The sequence below is a fragment of the Asterias rubens genome, chromosome 4 (genome assembly GCF_902459465.1).
Source record: "Asterias rubens chromosome 4, eAstRub1.3, whole genome shotgun sequence".
Lineage (NCBI taxonomy): Eukaryota > Metazoa > Echinodermata > Asteroidea > Forcipulatida > Asteriidae > Asterias > Asterias rubens.
In genome coordinates, this window is record NC_047065.1 from 9,409,246 (window position 1) to 9,424,226 (window position 14,981).

The 14,981-nt window shown below is 41.3% G+C and overlaps 1 protein-coding gene across 2 annotated transcripts in view; it reads left to right on the forward strand.

Moving 5' to 3' along the window:
• LOC117289396 (chloride channel protein C-like) overlaps positions 1-14,981 on the forward strand; it is a 176,917-nt gene that overhangs the window by 101,473 nt on the left and 60,463 nt on the right. For both annotated transcript variants that reach the window (XM_033770501.1, XM_033770502.1), the window contains 3 exons: positions 11,360-11,505; positions 13,998-14,169; positions 14,560-14,740. In XM_033770501.1, coding sequence (XP_033626392.1) covers positions 11,360-11,505; positions 13,998-14,169; positions 14,560-14,740 — 499 coding nt within the window. The remainder of the gene's footprint in view (positions 1-11,359; positions 11,506-13,997; positions 14,170-14,559; positions 14,741-14,981) is intronic.

A 14,981-nucleotide genomic window follows, 5' to 3' on the forward strand; every position in this document is an offset into this window, starting at 1 on the left:
GGAGCAAAACGACATTAAGTTTCCTTTTGAATAAGTCCATTCACAAAATTGGTTAAAGCAGTGTGTCGGTCAGGTCTCAGAATGTACATTTTGCCAAATCCATTTTGTAGCCTACTTAAGCAATCGGCCCGTCGGGTTGGTTACTGGAGATAATGTAAACAAAAGAGCCCTCATGCGTCTGAATGGGGTACATTTTTAGGAGTTTGTCTATTACAAAATTGACCCAAATTGGACGCAACAAACCCTAAAAAACTTGACATGCTTTCTGAAAGTGAAATAAGTTAGAGAAAATTAAGGAGTGAGGGCGAATTTACGGTTTTTATTTAGTTTGTTCGATGTAGGGTTCCAGAGATATGGGATGTATGGAGATTTGTTCCTAGAAGAGCGTGAACATGAACGGTCAGAAATTGTGTTGATAAAATTTTGTGAGATGCAATAAGCCCAAAGTGACAATAAACAATACACTAATTGACGTTCACGTTCACGTTTAGTGCTCCTGTAACGTGCAGCCTATTGACCAGAAAGTTTACAGGACCAATTCAGATGAGAATAAACTAAAAAGAGGCCTACGCTCTTACCGGCCCCCCCCCCCCCCCAAAAAAAAACCCAAAAAACAACGGTGGTAAAAAAAAACAGTAGATAGTTTAGATTTTCGGCACACAGCATGTTCCGAAAACTCGCTTTATTTAGTGCTGTAACAACGCTATGTATCGTGGGACGTGACGCTCCATAAATTGCGATGAATAACTAAAGGGCCCAAGATAGACTGGGTAAACTTTCAAAAAAAAAATCAACTGTGAAGGCAAATTGTGTTAATTAATGGCATACAAGTTTTTTAAGGGTAGTGACGGATGCTGAGCTCGAATTTGCTGTATGCCAAGCTCAAAAATTTCCCATAATGCCTCAAAATCCCAAATCCAATATGGCCGCCACAGTGCGTGCAAGCTTTATGCGTGAACGGCGGGTAATGTAAACTGACAGCACCCACGCACTGCTGCACTGCCTTGTAACACCGCTTTCACAGTTCGACTCGGCCGCGGCTCGGCAGTTCGTCGATCTACATGTAGTAGGCTGGTGTGATGCGGCAGAAAAACAACAGTGAATACCGAGCAGAAAATGTAATTTTTTGACAATGTTTTTTAATTTTACTCAACAAAAAGGAAATGCAAGCATTATGAATGTATATTGAGTGTGTGTGTGGAAAGTTTTGGTAGTGTAGATCAAAAGGAACTTTAGCTATTGCTGGCTAACGGTCGTAAAACTTTCACCTATCAACGCTGATTTGAAAAACGTATAGCGTTAAGGAGGCTCAAAATATTAGACCCCTATAAGGCTCACGAGGGAGCCTCATAGTTTCTAGAAGTATGCATAAGGTACGTCGTCTACCCAAAACGAGGTGGGCACAGCCACTGCAAGTAGTGGCGGACGTGCGCAATAGCTTCATATTGGGTTAGAATGATGATGCCATGCATAAACATTAAGAGAGGCGTATAACACCCTTACCCACATTACACTTTGAAATATTTGTGTAAAGGATTTTCATCATCTAGCGGGGTGCCGCGTGAAGCGGTATAGACCGTATTGAATAACCCTTTTTGCTATGAAAAGCAGCCATCTAATTGTAGGGCAAACCGTATGCGCGTCCAAATGTGTACATCATCGAAGCACGCAGCACGCAACATTCCCGGTTTAATTTCTACGGCATATATGCAAGCACACGCACATGCACAGACGCCATCTTGTAGGTCAGATATTTGAGCCGCGTGACGTCGTATTCAATACGGTCTATTGCATAGCCTTGCTTGATATACATGTACATGTACAAATGTATGGACAAGTATGTAATGTCTTTGCATAGGAATAGGCATGTTGGGCAAATTTGAAGAATGTACCTAGAGATGTAAATAAGAGATGTAATATTTGGGTGATTGGACATGGAATGACCCCAATGTATGTATTTCAATGGGTTCATCCCTCATGTACATGTACCTATTTAACTATATGTGAAGTTTCAAATTGATATGAGCTTTGGAAAGGTGTTTTTGTTAGCGAACAAGGGACAATGAGAACAAGTTTGCTTATCGTTCGGGAAGAGGTATGGATGATGCAATTTTAACCCTTGTGCATTATATTAATGAACATTTGGATAAACCTCGTAGCTACACATAACTTTGTTTGAACATTTCTCATCTGCATTTAATACTATTCAGACTAATTTATTGACTGTGAAATTGAATATAATGTGTATCAATCCCCATAGTGTATCTCATTGTGGATTAACAGTTTTTTAAGTGATTGTATTCAAAAGGTTTTATTTATGAGCTAATTTTCTGATCAAATCCATACTAATACTGCTCCTCAAGGTTGTGTGTTGTCCCCGGTGTTATTTTCACTTTCTAGTGATTACAGACACAGTGATACTTTATGTCCCACAATTAAATATGCTGATGACACTTCACTGACTGGTTTGACTGGTTTGATTTCTATGAATGATGAATCTTCCTATCGTAAAGAGGTCGATAATTTTGTTAACTGGTAGTAGAATAAAGCAAGACAGTTCTCTAAAGAACAAACTCTACCTGCAAGTAGATACACACATGGTGTTACCGCAAACCAAATATACATTGATACATGACTCACCATGCAATGCCTCACATCGTAACCTTAACTATTTAGAACTGAATGTGTCAAAAACTAAAGGAATTGTGTTTGACTTCCGTAAAACCAAGGCTGTTTTTGAACCTATTTATATTAATGACACTAGGGTGGAAATGGTGGATAACTTTAAATATCTTGGCACTACCATTGACAGCAATTTGAATTGGAAAATCAATACTCAGAAAGTTGCCCCCAAGGCTAACCACTGGGATGTTTTTTGTCAGGAAGCTTAAATCATTTTATGTTATATTTTATTTATTTTTTATCCCAGTCCATTATCTCATTCTGCATTTGTGTCTGGTATGGTAATCTTAGAGCCAAAAACAGCCACCGACTGGAACGTGTCATTATAACGGCTTCCAAAACGATTGGCTTGGTCACTAAGAATTTACATTTTATTTTTGAATTGGCCATTACCTCTAAGATTCAAGTCATTATGCAAGATCTTACCCATCCACTTCATTCTTCAGTGGTGGTCAACAAATCAGGAAGAATTTCTCCTCCCCCCACCCTCACTAAGTGTTTCAGAATGTCATTCTTGCCTAATGCTTGCCACCTGTTCAACTCCAAATTCAAAAGATAATCCCCTGCTTTGTCCTCTTTCTGCTTTTCCTGGTTGAATGGCATCACTGTCAATTTGTACTTAAGTTTGTTATTATTGTTCCTCTTTAGTGACTTTTATGGGTTTTTTTGTCATCTCCCCGGTAATTTTTTGGATGGTTGTAAATATCTTGTCGCTGTGTTTTTGTCCCGTTTATATCTTTATACCTAGAGTTTATATTTATATTTATTTTTTAAATTCTTTGTTTTTTATCATTGATGCACACTGGAAGGCAATTTTCATGTTTTTAACCTGATGTGAATAACAAATTGAATTGAATTGAAGAACAAGTTTTTATATAAAGAAACAATTTAAATAGAAAAACGAGCAAAAGCAACGCTATGCTCAGAACACCTAATAAAAAAGGCCTGCTTATTAAAAGAGCAAATGAAATCGTGGCCAGAAGTGCCAACCAATTAAATATATGTGATGCCATGCATTTTTTACCACATAAAAAACTTTTATTCTAAATAATTACAGAAACAGTATCTGCCTTTAGTCATGTGTATGTTCAAAGCTGACTTTCAAACTGTTTCAATAACGTTTATGTCGTTATAACCAGCTTAACCCTTTCAATACCACATTGTTTATTGCAAGCGCCCAACCGGATACCGCATTGTTGACAAAGGTCACAATGCTGTGTACCGTATTTTTTCACACTAAAAACTATAAAACGCAATTTGCAGTGTGTACTGTTTTCAATCTTGAATTTCTGTGGGAAGACATTATTTTTTGGAAATACTTTGTGCATGCAATTTGCAGTGTGTACTGTTTTCAATCTTGAATTTCTGTGGGAGACATTATTTTTTGGAAATACTTTGTGCATGCAATTTGCAGTGTGTACTGTTTTCAATCTTGAATTTCTGTGGGAGACATTATTTTTTGGAAATACTTTGTGCATGCAATTTGTAGCATATGAAATGACCTTTCCTACGATGTCAAATTTGTATATTTATTATCTTAATTTTGTTTGCAAGATTTCTGGCTAAAACGACTTACTTCTATTTTTATTCAGGATTTCTGTCTCAAGAAAAACGACAACATTTTCAACCTAATTTTCCTCAAGAAAAGTTTGTAAAAACTACTTACAAAATATAATCGTTTTTATTATAAGCTTCTATTTCCATTTGTACCAAAATCGGAACCTATTTTGCTGAATTTTTTTTTCTGTTTTGAAAGTGTTCAGCCACCACGGTCACTTCGACCAGCATGAGTCGGTCGGGGCCCGCCAGCCATGCACGCCCAAGCCCACGGCGTTGAACGGGTGACGTGCTCGGTCCAGCTACCGTTATTATATAGTCCGGTTTTTTCATCATCTGACTGCATGTCTGGCGACGGAATACCACGATTGGCTGCCAAATGTTCACTAGATTCTCTCTCAGAACTTCCCAAGTCTTTTTATAGAGTCACTATAGGCAAACATATATAAGCCAAAACCTTCGTGCAATGAGGAGACATGATGGTGATTTTTGTCAAAAAAAACAGAAGCGTGAAATCTTCAAACGTACTTTTCTCGGAAAATCATAATGGCGACTGTAATAATACTTTATCGGTAGACATATATTCTGGAGTAATGTAATGATTTACTATTGACGTGACTGATTCATACAAGATACAAGATTACTGTTTACTGGGCAGAGTACCTGGATTGACCTAGTGACGTATTGAGGTCACGGTATATTACTGCGCTGTGTGTATATAAAGTAGTACCTTCACATCCTCCCTTTTTCGAGGAATACATATAATAAAATGGCTTGCTAAATGAAGGACTATTTAGGCATATTGGAATCAATAAAAATTGAGAACACTGCTGGTACAAAATACTTCAATGTGCGAGATCCAATGATATAAATTTTGTCACATATATGCAAGAACAGTAAACATACTTTTGAGTTGTTTGGGGTTTAAGTGGACTCCAGTTTTTTACAACATGCAATAAAAACGGTTTGTAACAACTTGTTCAACAACAATTAAAAATGATAAACATCAACAGCAGTAACTTTGTTTGTCAACAAATTTTGTTTGTCAACAAAATAGCAGTGGTAACATCAATAGTAATAACTGAGTTTTTCAATGTCTTTTTGAAATGTCACTGTTCTGATTTTCCTTCTTTAGGATTCGATAAGCCGTTTTGGCTTTGTCACAGTACGACCAGTGCGTGTGTGATAAGTTTGATCAGAGTTACTGTCTGGTTTCTCCGAGTTGTTTTGTCCATGGGAAAGTTTGTTTTCCTGCGGTTTGGGAGTAGGTGTTAGTTGAGGAAGCTCAACTGGTGGTGTGTCGGTGAAACAGACTTGTTTCTTCTCTGTGTCGCGTGGGCGTAATTGTCTTCTGTTACGTCGTAGTGAATGTCCGATTGGTGTTTCGATCATTTGCGATCGGGGCTCTGGACATTTGTCTTTCACGACAGCAGGTAACCAATTGCCAGACTGTTGATCTTGTACGCTAACATGCTGGCCTACACTGAGAGGGGGTAGGGCACGTACACCATACCTGTCATGGTTATCTTTCTGACTAGTCTGACGAGCGACGAGGCGTTGATGGATTGCGTCCTTTTGGGGTACCGTGTTGCGAATTTTGATAGGAAGGTTGCTCCTTAGTTTGCGTCCATATAGTAGTTCCGCTGGTGAGGGAATAACATTGTCCAACGGAGTAGTGCGTAGGCAAAGTAGAGCGAGATCTATGTCCATGTCGGACTGTTGGGCTTTTGTCAATGTAGCTTTGACAGTTTGGATGGCTCTTTCAATAAAACCATTGCTTTGCGGATATCTGGGGCTTGATGTCACGTGGTCAAATCCCCAGTCACGAGCGAATTTGCGATATTCGTGGCTGTCGTAGTGTGGGCCATTGTCGCTGATTACTTTCGTGGGGATGCCTAGTTCACTGAAAATTTGTTTTGTGAGGCGTATGACTGTGGCACTTGTGCACCGTCCACTGACTTTCCTGATAAATGGGTACTTTGAGTAGTAGTCCGCTATAATCAAGTATTCTGCGTTGTTGTAGTGGAACATGTCTGTCCCTACGGTTTGCCACGGTCGCTGTGGAATGTCGTGAGGAATAAGTGGTTCCGCAGGTTGGCTTTTTTGGTGTCGTTGAGCTGACATTTGTTGATGCCTTGGTGTCCCGCGTGAATCATTTGCAATGCTTCGCTTTGCATTGTCTCAGGGATGACGATTCGTTCGCCCTTGATGACGAGACCGTTATCAACCGATAGTTCATCGCGGTTGGACCAGTAGTGGCGGATGCACTTGGGTAGTTGGTTTGGGTCATCCGGCCACCCAGTGACGATAGTTTCACTGAGGAGGCGTAGTGTTTTGTCACTTTGTGTCTGGCGTTGCATTTCTGCAAGCTTGTCTGTAGAGAACTGTACGGCGTATATGGTCGTATCGAGATCAATCTGTGGACCGCGCGTTGGGCCAAGCCTCGATAGTGCGTCTGCGAGTACCATTTCGCGTCCAGGGCGGTAGACTATGTTGTAGTCGTACGGTTGCAGGCGTAACATCATTCTCTGCAGTCGTGGCGGAGTGTTAGCCATGCTTTTGTGTTGTATGTTCTCTAGCGGTTTGTGGTCCGACTCGACGGTGAACTTTGATCCATATATGTAAGTATGGAAACGAGTGCAACCAAACACTACAGCTAGCAATTCTCGTTCGATGTTCGCGTAGCGTTTCTCGGCGTCGGTGAGAGCCTTGCTCGCGAATGCAACAGGTTTGTTGTCCTGTAGAAGAGCTGCACTGAGCCCTTTTAACGAGGCGTCAACTTGAATGACTGTTGGTTTGCGAGTGTTAAAGTACGTTAGTGTACATTCGGTGCTGATTATGGATTTCACTTTGTCAAATGCTGTCTGGTGCGATGCTGACCATTGCCAATCGCTATCTTTGCGTACAAGTGCGCGTATGGTGTCAGTATGATCTGCGAGGTTTGGTATGAATGGTGCCATGTACTGGACCAAACCGAGAAATTGTTGCAGTTCGTTGACGTTGGTTGGCGATGGTAGCGAGTGAATGTCACTTACTTTCGCGGGGTCAGGGTGTACGCCCTGAGTGTCGTAGTAGCATCCAAAAAACTTGATGCTGGGAATGTTAATATCACACTTGTCCAAGTTGAAGATCAGACCGTATTTGCGAGCTATGTGCATGAGGTTATGAAGGTTTTTGTTGTGTTCCTCCATATCATGCCCAAACACTGCAACGTCATCGGCTATGCCGATGGTGCCGGGGCATTGCTCCAATATCATGTCCATTTTCTCTTGGAAAATATCTTGCGAAACCTTGAGTCCAAATGGTAGTCGTTTGAAGCGATAGCGTCCGAAAGGCGAATTGAACGTGGTCAGGTAACTGGACGCTGAATCCAACTCGATGGACCAGTACCCGTGACGTGCGTCAAGTTTGCTGAAGACCCGTGCACCACTGAACTTGTGGGTAATCTCCTCGAGCGTTGGCGTTTTGTGATACGTGCGTTTGGAGGCTCGATTCAGGTCTTTTGGATCGAGGCAGATCCGTAGTTGGCCGTTGGCTTTCCTGCTAAATGCAAGTGACGACACCCAGTCTGGGCTCTATCACCTTGGCTATTACATTTAACGCTGACATCCTGTCAAGTTCGGCTTTCATTTCATCCTTGAGCTGGATGGGGTATTTGCGAGGGGGTTGTACGGAAGGTTGCGCGTCCTCGTGCAGCGTAATGTGAAATTGACCAGGAAACTTGCCAATACCGGTAAATCGATCCGGATATTGGGCTTTGAGGTCCTTCTTGTTGCGTATGGGCCCCAAGTTTGCGATTTTAGGCGTTGGCGTTGGCGTTGCGGGTGTACGTATGGCACAATTCATCGTGAGGAGTTTGAGTGCGCGTGAACTTGGCAGTCCAATAATTGCGGGTCCTGTTGCGTCAGCAATGAAGAACTCTGCGTCTATCCACTCACCACTGTTGAATTTGCATGGAACTGTTATACTGCCATGCTGCGGTATTTGTGTGCCATTGTAAGCTGTGAGAATTCCCTTTACTGGGGTTGTAGCGCCAAGTTTTGGAAATCCTTCTGCGTCCAACAATGTGGGGAACATGCGGCGAAATAATCGGAGGGGGGATGATATTTCCCTGTGCACTCGTGTCAACTTTTGCTGTGAGCGTGTGATTGCCTGGCCGTTGTTTGAGCTTGATGTTGAGCATCGTGAACACTTGATCGCGATTGTCTACGCGCTTGTTGTTGGTATTGTTTATACCGTCGATATGTTGCGTGATTGTGACTGTCTCAAAGCTCATGTTCTCAAAGTCATTGGATGCATCCTGTTGCTGGACATAGTGAACCTCACTTTGACGTTTATTAGGTTTCGGAGTGTTGCTTCTCCTGTACGATCAGCGAGGTCGACTATCCGATCTGGGTCGTGGTTTGCGTCGCTGTTGTTGGCTTTGTCCTTTGCCAGCAGAGCTGAGGCATACCTGTTGCCAATGTCCAGTTTTACCACATTTTCTGCATGTAGTGCCGTATGCTGGGCATCCATCTCTCGGCTTGTATGGATGACTGCCCCCGCAGTTTTTACATTGACCGCGAAGTTTTACCATATCCACCTTGGCATCGTGTCCGATGTTGCCGAGTTGAGCCATGTGGTTCACACTAGCTTCATGTGTACGGCATATGTCGAGAGCATCCTGCAAAGACAGCTTGTCGTCCTTGCCTAGCAATTTCTTTTGCGTCTGCGTGTATTTGATACCGGAAATCAGTACCTCAATGATGCATTCCATCAACAGACTCTGAATCAATCTGTTTGTACCGCTGAAATTCAAGCCGGTGTATTCTAAAGTTCTCATGAGGCTGTACATGCTTCGAAAACTTATCCCATATGTTTGTGGGATCTTGTAGCTGTTCATCAGTGAGGCCCCAGGTGTTGAAAATCCTGAGCCCCTCGCGACCTGCCCACAAAATTATGTAGTTGTGCTGCTTATCAGGTACAATGTTCTTGACCTGGAACCACATATTTGATGTCTGCTTAAACTCTTTATAAGCCTGAGGGCGATCTGGATGGCTCCAGTCCATCTTTGGATGAGGTATTGTATCAGCCATTGCGTGAAAATACAGTTAAAGTGTTCGTATCACAATATGCGTGTAGTTGTTTTTGCGTTTTATGCAGTCTACACGGTACGTGGTACACGTATGGTACGTAGCGTTGATTTACATGTACTGTAACTCACGTGTCAAAATGGCGGAATGTGTCCGTCCAGCAGTGCCGTTCGTTGGATTTGTTCTGTCCAATCGGATCAAATTCTGTACACAGTTATTGCTAAGAACTTGATGAGACACTTGCCTGATCCTTTGCTGCCACCATGTAATAATACTATATCGGTAGACATATATTCTGGAGTAATGTAATGATTTATTATTGACGTGACTGATTCATACAAGATACAAGATTACTGTTTACTGGGCAGAGTACCTGGATTGACCTAGTGACGTATTGAGGTCACGGTATATTACTGCGCTGTGTGTATATAAAGTAGTACCTTCACAGCGACCTCCTATACAATACATACCATTGCAATGCTTGGTAAACAAGCAACCCGTCTATATAAAACCTAACAACAGAGGGCGCCAAACAAAATAAATACAATCTCTCAAAGGCAAGGCTTTTTTCTGTCGAGTTTTCTCGACATTGGGACGGAGCGACTACACAACGCACAGTCGCGTTTTCTCGACAATGGTAAGGAAGCGCTTGCACTGCGCGGTCGAGTAAACTCGACAATGGTATTGAAAGGGTTAAACACATTACAAAAAGAGGTTGATTTAATTAACCTGGGACACTGCTGGGCAATCAGAGGTGGATGTGGCTCATACCCCGGTCACACATAGATGCTGCCTCTACTGTCATGGAAAAATGGCCAAGAGCGTGGCCAAACATGGGAGGATCATCATGAGCTGGGTGGGATCTCCTAGGTCGGGAAGTTGCAAGCTCTCCCAACACTTATTTTGAGCATGTTCACACATAGATGTCGCTTCTACTACGATGGAAAAGTGGCAGAGAGCAGGACCAATCGTGGGCCAAACGTTGGAGGATCTCCATGAGCGTGGTTTGGTTGAGGTGGGATCTCCTAGGTCGGGAAGCAACATTACAAGCTCTCCCCACGCTTATTTTGAACATGTTCAAAATAAGCGTAGCCTGTTCGTGGCCAACAATAAGCGGGGCAAAGTCGTAGTGGGAACGCCATTATCGTACAAGCTGCGTGGTAGCATCGCGGTGAGATCTCTGTGGTTGTAATTAAAACGCAGCACCATCGGCAACCATTCCAAAGTAGAAAACTGCTTGGTCGGCATTGGTCTTGGTGTTTTCGTCAGTAATCGTAGTGGCAGCGGGTCAGAACACTCTTTGCGTAGAAACAGTAAAGTTGGGCGGAGTCTTAAATTTTCCAAATTGCTTGATTTTGACGGCAATCATACCCCGACTTGATAAACAAAATTAGATCGGGGTGATTGGCATGATTCTTCTCAAGGTCATAGTGCTGTGCGAATGGGGTAATAGACATCGCAACAAGTCGTACTAGGAACGTACTAGAAGTGTAATATGGTCAGCACCAGCGTAGTGGTATCACCCTACAGACGTCTTCTAGGTTTGTGTAACAACGTAGTGTGATCCCGTATGTCATAGCGGCAACGAAGTAGAAGTGACTGGCTTAGTCGACATTGGTCTAAGTGTAACCATAGTGGCTTTTGACGAAAACTCATCGCTGTGCAGTCGTGATTTAGTCTATAATTTGCAACATTGATGGATTTTGATGGCGGTTGTGCCCCGATTTGAAAAAAATTTCAGATCGGGGTGATTGGCATGATCTTCGTAAGGTCGCAGTGCTGTGTGAATGAGGTATTAGTTGGCAACCCGTGGGAAAATCCTTGAATTATGTCCGAGAACGCAAGTGACATTTGACTTTCAACACCAAATGGAAAATGAGCGCTTATAAACTATGTGATTAACCACAATTTGTGGGGGTACAGTGTAGAGCAAATTCTGTTATGTACGTGGATGGAGGGTGACAAAATGTAAGTAGTACATGTAAGTGGTGTGTGACAACATAGGCAAGTTGTCATCAATGCTTATATCTTTTCCTCTTTTCATTCAGCCCAAAAAGTTTTAGCCCCAGGTGCTTAACAGAAACAGCCGACAGTGTAACTGAAGCAAGTGTCAGCCTCTACACATGTCCTCGTGGTGAAACCATCTATTATGAAAACGGATCAATTGCATACTCAAACAAGTCATTCAATCAAGGTATGCCATTGCAAATGCATTTGTTTTCTTTGAAAGTGTTTTTGCTTATTTAAAGGCAGTGGACACTATTGGTGATTACTCAAAATAATTATTAGCATAAAACCTTACTTGGTAGAGATTGGTAGTATAAAACATTGTGAGAAACGGCTCCCTCTGAAGTGGAGTAATTTTTGAGAAAGAAGTAATTTTCCCGAATTTGAGGTCTCGAAATCAAGCATCTGAAAGCACACAACTTCATGTGACAAGGGTGCTTTTTTCTTTCTAGTTATCTCGCAACTCCAACGACCAATCGAGCTCAAATTTTCACAGGTTTGTTATTTTATGCATATGTTGAGATACAGCAAGTGAGGAGACTGGTTTTGACAATTACCGATAGTGTCCACTGGCTTTAACCAGTCAGTTTCTCTTGTGGTTTATTATTTGATACTCAAAATCCTTAAAGTTCCACTTGTCAGAATATGAATGAAATTACGTTAGACCTAACCCAGATACAAATGTAAAGTTTTTCTGTCGAATCAAGTTGGAATGTGATACATTGGAGACTTGGGTTAAGTTTCATCTGTACAGTAAGTCAGTCGGATAATGCACAAATCAAATTCTGAACATTATGCTACCACCTTACCCCCCCCCCCCCCCCCCAATTTGCATTGTCAGGGCCAACCATGACCAATATATCAATTATATTTAATTGTTCAGATTATAAATTCAAGTGATAAACTTCGAGGGAAACTTGCTGGGTATTTTTATTTTTTTTTGGGAGGGGGGGGGGATTAAGCGAAAAACAATAATTTGCAACAGTGGAATTTGAACCTGCTATCTCCGGAGTAACTTGCTGGTGCTCTACCAACTAAGCTGTCTTATCTAAACCTATTGTTTGTGACATCCCTTTTTGACATTATCTTGGTAATTTTGCTGCTCTGAAAAAGTCAACAGTCATTTTTTTTGCTGAACTAGATGGTGCAATGTACAATGCTGTACATAAATGTCAAGTGATATGAAAAGACTCATTTGCAGGGCATATTTATTTGCCAAACCAAACTTTTGTTATTTTCTGGTGATTTGAATGTGACATTAGGTGTAAACCTTTAAATCTCCATGAAGTCTTAATTTGTCAATATTTATGACCAAAGACCCAAAACTATTCACAACGAGTTTTCTCTTTTTCTATTGATGGAGAGCGCATTACGTGAGTGTGTTTAAACAGCTTACATGTATAAAGACATATAGCTTGAGCTGTTTAACCTGCTGGCTCCGCGTGTTGGGTGCGTTAGCTCATGTCTGCCAATTTTATTGCTCGGAATAAAAATCAAACCAAACGCGCACCAAACAAAATTTTTACAAAGTTTTTGAAAATGTACAAACTTCCAATTTTCTCTACGAATCAGATTGTCACAGTGTCTATAATTGTAATTTGTTTCATTTTTCAACAAAAGGGCACTGATGAATTGGAGTCAAGTTTTTGAAAATGTATGGACTTTAAATTTTTTATGAAGCAGATTTGGCGCACAAGCTCATGTACACCAATTTAATTACACAGCTTTCATGCAAATCTTCAGCTGATCCGCGGATTTCCGTTATTCATGAAATGGAAATCCGCCGCTATGAATGAAATCTCAGAGACACAAGTTTTCCTTGTACAAGCAACCTTCAACTTTATTTTGTGCACAGTCTGCATTTTTTTTTGCATAGTCTGGCTCCGTAGTGTTTTTATTTCTTTTTGTATAAGGGGATGCTGGGGAACCAGACGAATGGACCAATCCGGCCTATCCATCAAACTGTGCGCGTTCACCCATTTGACCAATCACAGCAATGATTGTGGTCGGACAAACTCGGTCATGCGTGAGCGTATATTTGGCACGCGCGGCAGAACCGTGCAGAATGTCATTGGGAGTGTTCTGAACGTGTATTGCTCACGTGCGCGGTGGGCGGAGCTTAGTGGAAAGCCGGAACGGTCCATAGGGCCCAATGCTCGACTAGCTTCACAGTACACGTCATCAATAGGAAAATTATTTTCTGCAGGGTTTTTTTCCGCTGAAGAGTTGCATGCCTGTGTTAGTCACAGCGCTTAATCTTTTTCTAAACGCGTTTTCTTACAACCAAACGCACACCAAACAGATTTTGAAAGTGAACCAACTTCTTATTTTTGCTTCAAATCAGATTGTCATAGTTTTGTTTCACCACAGAACAATATGACATAGCTTCCTGGGGCGCTTATGCAGGCCCCAAACCCCACGCCAAAATTGGGGGGGGGGGTATAACAGAGTGCTGGATATAATAATGGCCCAAATTTGCCACAACTTTATTTTTTAACTGGCAGCTCCAGCTCTTAATGTTTTGATCAACGGATGGATGGATGGATCAATTGGTTGATTGATTGATAGATTGATTGTTTTGACGTTCTTTCAATGGATTGATCTATGTATTTACTTGATTTTTTAGTTGATCATCACTCTATTTATTTGATGGATTACTTTTTGTTTGGTTTATTGCAGTTGCTTCTTTGCTATTTCTTTCTGGAGAGGAAGCCATCCAACATCTCTTTTCAAGGGGAACTCACTGGGAATTCAGCTACATTCCACTTGTGACTGTACTGCTCTTGTACTTTGCAATGGCCTGCTGGTCATGTGGCCCACACATCTCAGCTGGTCTTGTTGTACCAATGTTGTGAGTAGTTCTCTTCTCCATACAAAACTTTTATTACCATCTCATTACCAAAATAGAAGCACTTTAAAGAAGTTGAAACAATTTTCATAATTTCTGTAAACTGGAGGATGCAAACATTTTGGCCAGATAGCATGTTAATCAGAAGGTCACCTGTCTCACTCTTGTAAATTTGTCTTTGTTTAACCAAAAGTAATTTTTAAATTTACCTGATCAGTTTCCCCTTTGGTTTATTACTTGACAGAAAAAGAAAAGCACACGTCGCAGTAGGAAATGGGGCATGCCATAAAAATCCACAATTTAATTGACAAATGTTGGCATGTCATGCATGATAAAATGCTAATCACCTTATACATAAAAATAAAAACATTAATATCTTGGATTTTCTTATAGATACATTGGAGCTCTTTATGGTCGCATTATAGGCGTGGTTCTGGTCTCTATGTTTGGAGTGAAGACTGTTGAGACAGATCCATATTGGGCTTGGATTGACCCAGGGGCCTTTGCATTGATTGGTGCAGCATCATTTTTTGGAGGTGTATCAAGATTGACCATGTCACTTACTGTTATCATGGTAAGTAAAGCCAATTCTATTTAGTAAGAGCACAGCTTAAAGAAATGTAGGATAATCACAACTGCCACTTTGGGAGCAATGGAGCTGTCAATATGCAGACAGTCCAATAATACATACAGGGTTTCAATGGATCCTTTAAAAGTATTAAAAAGTCTTAAAATGAACTTTTAAAATTTATGGCATTAAAAAGTATTAAATTGGGTTATTTGTGGTCTATAAGATTTTGATGAAGCGTGTAATG